The sequence below is a fragment of the Garra rufa genome, chromosome 2 (genome assembly GCF_049309525.1).
Source record: "Garra rufa chromosome 2, GarRuf1.0, whole genome shotgun sequence".
NCBI lineage: Eukaryota > Metazoa > Chordata > Actinopteri > Cypriniformes > Cyprinidae > Garra > Garra rufa.
In genome coordinates, this window is record NC_133362.1 from 6,005,128 (window position 1) to 6,010,751 (window position 5,624).

The 5,624-nt window shown below is 34.5% G+C and overlaps 1 protein-coding gene across 1 annotated transcript in view; it reads right to left on the reverse strand.

Moving 5' to 3' along the window:
• Window positions 1-506: 506 nt before the first annotated feature.
• Window positions 507-5,624, reverse strand: part of egln1a (egl-9 family hypoxia-inducible factor 1a) — a 26,524-nt gene continuing 21,406 nt past the window's right edge. The window contains exons 2-4 of the mRNA XM_073834556.1: window positions 2,616-2,752; window positions 2,422-2,489; window positions 507-1,134 (exon numbers count right to left, since the gene is read on the reverse strand). Coding sequence (XP_073690657.1) covers window positions 1,079-1,134; window positions 2,422-2,489; window positions 2,616-2,752 — 261 coding nt within the window. The 3' untranslated portion in view covers window positions 507-1,078. The remainder of the gene's footprint in view (window positions 1,135-2,421; window positions 2,490-2,615; window positions 2,753-5,624) is intronic.

A 5,624-nucleotide genomic window follows, 5' to 3' on the forward strand; every position in this document is an offset into this window, starting at 1 on the left:
ATTGAACCTGGCATTTAAAGCACCTTTATTTTGAAGAGTATAGTGCAGCAATAATTACATATGATAAACGTTTTGCGTTTAAACATTTTAAAATGACTAGAAATTTAGTACAATGAGAAAATATTTTCCTATTAGTAATGCGGAAACCTACAAATGTGGCTGAATTCAGGAAAAACAGTGAGGTAGATCTCCATTTTATGTAAATCTTTGTTAAAGCCTCATGATTTTAATTTAAAAAATGAGTCCACCTAATATTCTGCCATATATCTTGTTTTCATTTGATGTAAAATTAGTTTCCTAGAATAAAGTTTGAGTTTTTTTTAATAGTAAATAGTAGTAAAATAGTATGGTTGACAGTTAATTTATATATTTAATTGCTAAATTCAGTTCAAGCACGTGAGCTGACTTTGAAACATACACCAAAAAACACTTGATATACTTGTTTCAGAATAGTTTAAAAAAAACAAGAAATGTCTTAAAAGCAAAAAGGCTTTAATTTTGTCGAAATTAGACAATAATGTGCAGGTCATGACAGACAATAATGTTCAATACTGGACTCGCACTGACTTAGTGCATGTAAGAAAGTAAAGCTGTAGAATTGCAGATCACGTTCCCAGATGATGCATCTGCCAGCTCACAGTCCTGAATAAACATGCCGAAAATCTGCTTCCTCGCTGTATTTCAATATGAATAAACGATTCGATCAAGTTTTGATGCAGTGATGAGAAATAACATGCATAGATGTGCAGCTTCATTCACAAAGATCAGGTCAAAACGTTCGTCCAGAACCGAAAGCAAAAGGCTTTTTAAACATTCCTCAGAAATACTGTGACTCCAGTCACATGAGACGCATTAATGTAGGTGTTATACAGAGTACTGTACCTTTTTCAAGCTAACATTAAAGTCATATTTAAAATTAGCTGGCTTTCTGAGAACTGAGTGTTAAATCTCTATTAATTCAGTCTTCTGCTCCTCTCTCCTGTTATGTCACGGACACCCGCTGCCTTTTTCCGACGCACTCTTCGTTTTTTTCCACTCAGCGGGGAACCAGGAAAAGTCCAGATTAATGATAATTTGATTAGCTTGGTTCAGACGGCTTGTTTAGCTCCACCTTCACTCCTTTTTCACCTGCACCTTTAAAAAAAACAACCATAAGAAGGTAAGAAAACTGTTACCCTCAGACACAATTTATATTTTTAACTTACTCAAAGCATGTGCTTGTTTGGTTTTGAGTAACAGAACCAAAACATTAAAGAAAAGTTTTACCCAAAAATGAAAATTTGATGAAAATGAACACTCAGGTCATTCAAGATGTAGATGAGTTTGTTTCTTCATCAGATTTGGAGAAATGCACTATAGCGTTCATCACTTGCTCACCAATGGAGTGAATGGGTGCCGTCAGAATGAGAGTCTAAACAGCTGATAAAAACATCACAACAATCCACAAGTTATCCACACCACTCCAATCCATCAGTTAACATCTTGAGGAGCCAAAAGCTGTGTGTTTATAAGAAACAAACAAAAATAAATAAAATAAAAAGTCCACAATACATAATAACGCTTCCTCATTGTCGAGTCTGAATAAATAAATCTGCACAGATCAAGCAGTGTTTACAAGCCAGAACCGTTTTAAACAAATATGTGAGAGGCGACAGGAAATTTACTTTTTCACTGGAGGAAGCGTTATTATGGATTATGGACTTATATTTTAGCTAGAAGCAATGGTTTAAAGTTAACAAACGTCTTAATAATAGATTTATTTCTTACAAACAAGCAGCTTTTGGCTTCTCAAAATGTTAACTGATGGACTGGAGTGGTGCGGATTACTTGTGGATTATTGTGATGTTTTTATCAGCTGTTTGGACTCTCATTCTGACGGCACCCATTCACTCCATTGGTGAGCAAGTGATGTAATGCTACCTTTCTCCAAATCTGATAAAGAAACAAACTCATCTACATCTTGGATGACCTTTGGAGCTGTGATATTGAAATAAAACTTCTCAAATCCTTCTTTTGGGTTTCACAGAAAATAATAATAATAACAATATTTTATTGTTAACTGAACTATTCCACTGAGTTACCTAAATGATCCACTGCTATTTTTATTTTTATTTTTTTTGTTTGTTTAGTGATCAATGTTCATGAGTCCCTTGTTTGTCCTGAACAGTTAAACTGCCTGCTGTTTTTCAGAAAAATCCTTTAGGTCCCACAAATTCTTTGTTTTTTCAGCATTTTTCTGAATTGAACCCTTTCCAACAATGACTGTATGACTTTGAGATCCATCTTTTCACACTGAGGACAACTGAGGGACTCATATGCAACTATTACAGAAGGTTCAAACGCTCACTGATGCTCCAGAAGAAAAAACGATGCATTAAGAGCCGGGGGGTGAAACCTTTTGAACTATTCCACTGAGCTTACCTGTTAGGTACTTTTCTTTAGCCCTCGCCCGCTCATCAGCATCAAAATACCACACGGTAATGGCATATCTACACAATGGATAAGACAAAGTTTATGAGATATCAAACAGGACTAGAAAATTCACTGTTTGTCTAATGTGACATGTAATCATGTGCTTTATCAGTGATGATGATGATGATGATGATGATGATGACCTTGTAGAATACGCAGGTTGGACCTCATGAGGGTTTCGTCTATCAGACCAGAATAAAACCAACCGGTCAAATTTGGGTTCGATGTCTGCAAATTGAGCTTTACCCTCTGGAAATATCCGTAGTACACCCCCATTTTCCTGAAGACACAAATAACAAAGAAATTTAGGTTTATCATTAAACAAACCCTGGACCACAAAACCAGTCATAAGTAGCACAAGTATATTTGTAGTAGTGTTGGGTTCGAGTCCACCTAAGTCGAGTCCAAGTCGAGTCCGAGTCTTTAACCATTCGAGTCAAGTCCGAGTCCAAATGGGTTGAGTCCGAGTTGAGTCCGAGTCCAACTAAACACTACTGTTTGTCAGTATCTTAACCTGGTTTTAACCTTTACAACTAGAATAAGGCAATGCCAATTTAAATGTAACAAAAGCAAACCTCTATTGCATATTGCCATTTTGATTTTTGATTTCACACCATCTCATAATTAGTGTCCTGTTCAGCAAACTTAAAGTCATGTAACAGAAGTTATGGCTTATGTATTGTGACATATTTCAGAGTGAAATAGCTTTTAGAATGTGAAAAAATATAGGGCAAGACAGAACTTGACTTTATTTGTTGTTATATAGTAAATGTATAAATTCAATTGGGTGGGTAGGAAGCTTAGTGAATGAGACCTGAGGAGCAGAGAAAGCACCTCTTATCTCTGTGGCTGTGTTTTGGGTTTTATATGACGAATGGTTAGACCTTAGATAGGGTAGATGGCATTTTTTTTTTCTTGGATGAAAATGAGGCTGTGAGGGTTAATGACAGTTTTTAAGTAACAGTCTACGGAAGCCATGGAATAAAAGAGTAAAAAAAACATTACAAACATTTGAGTTTATATTTAAAAATTTCACGATTCCGAGATTATATCTCACAATTCTGATAAGAAAAGTCATTCTCTCTTTTCCCTTTTCAGCTCAAAATTAATGAGTTTATATCCCACACTTCTGGCATTTTTTCCCCTCATAACTGACAAACTCACTACTGTTGAGGTAAATTGAGTTATAAAGTCTGAAATACAACATATGAACGACATATAAAAAAAAAAATTCTAAATGTAATATGACGCAGTCTGCTGCAGCAGGTTTACGCTGCTGTCGCTTTAAGAACGGACACACAGATCATATATTTTGACACATCTGTATTTCTTCCAACTGTTCAAATTAACTCAAGACAAAACCGACTGTATTTACATGAATACTCTCCAAGATGGTGCATTTTGACTTTATTTTTCGTGTAAGCGTGTAGCAATAACATGCAATAGAATGCTTAATTCAGCATTCACATGCTGACTGAGAGGCGCTTTTGGTGAGCCCGCTTTGGGTATGTGTATGCAAAGAAACCAGCAGGCTTTCAAGTACTGGCAAGACTTTTAAACACGTGTGAATACTGAATGTCACTTTCGTAATAATGCATCGAGTCAGTAAAATTTCCGTCAACTGTTCGTGGACTCGGCTGGACTCGGCAATAATTCCCGAGTACGAAAAGCTTGAATCCGAGTCAAGTCCGAGTCAAAATGCATCCAAGTCCGTGGCAAGTCTGAGTCCGCTAAAAATTGTACTCGAGACCGGACTCGAGTCTGAGTACAAGTCCGAGTACCCCAACTCTAATTTGTAGCAATAGCCAAAAATACATTGTATGGGTCAAAATGATCGATTTTCCTTTTATGCCAAAAATCTTTAGGAAATTAAGTAAAGATCATGTCCCATAAATATATTTTATACATTTCCTACCATAAATATATCAAAACTTAATTTCTCATTAGTAATATGCATTGCTAGAACCTCATCTGGACAACTTTAAAGGTGATTTTTTTTATTTTTTTTTATTGCACCCTCGAATTCCAAATTTTCATATCCGAACAAACCATGCATCACTGTAAAGATTATTTTTTTATTTAATTATTTTATTTTATAAATCTCAGTAAAAAAAAAAAAAATTGACCCTTATGACTGGTTTTGTGGTCCAGTGTCACAAAAATAAAATCTCAATTCTTATTGTGAAAAATACCCACAACAAACAATTAGTGTGATTTTATGCACAGGTTTAACGTGTAAAATACAGACTATAATGTCAATTAGCACAGAAAATAATTTGTTTAAAAATCATTTTGTAAAAACAAGCAAATATTGTGCTTAAAGTAGAGCACTTGCAGTAAAAAAAAAAAAAATATGTTGTGTTCCCAGTCAATTTGAGCCAGAGATGTTACACATTTGACTAAAACTTTTTATTACTGACCTACAAACAATTCTTGTAAGTCTTATTAATGCTATATTATTACCGAATCTTAGATTCAATATTAATATTCAATATTAATAATCAATAACTACTTATTTTCATTCAAATAACACATGTTTTGTATTTTTTGGAACTGATTGATTGTAGGCCTCTTTGATCTAAGTCTTGAACATTGCCAAAATGATCCACAAATAATGCATTAAAAAGCGTAACGAGAGATTTACAAGCAAATTATTGATCTTACAGTTGAGGTCAAAAGTTTACATGCACCTTGCGGAATCTGCAAAATGTTAATTATTTGACCAAAATAAAAGAGATACAAAATACAAAATGCATGTTATTTTTTTATGTAGGACTGACCTAAATAAGATATTTAACATAAAAAATGACCTTGTTCAAAAGTTTACATACACTTGATTCTTATTACTGTGTTGTTGCTTGAATGATCCACAGCTGTTTTTTTTTTTTTTTTTGTATGTTTGTTTAGTGATAGTTGATAGTGATAGAGTCCCTTGTTTGTCCTAAACAGTTACACTGCTCACTGTTCTTCAGAAAAATCCTTCAGGTCCCACAAATTATTTTGTGTTTCAGCATTTTTCTGTATTGAACCCTTTCCAACAATGACTGTATGATTGTGAGATCCATCTTTTCACACTGAGGACAACTGAGGGACTCATATGCAACTATTACAGAAGGTTCAAACACTTACTGATGCTCCAGAAGGAAAAACCA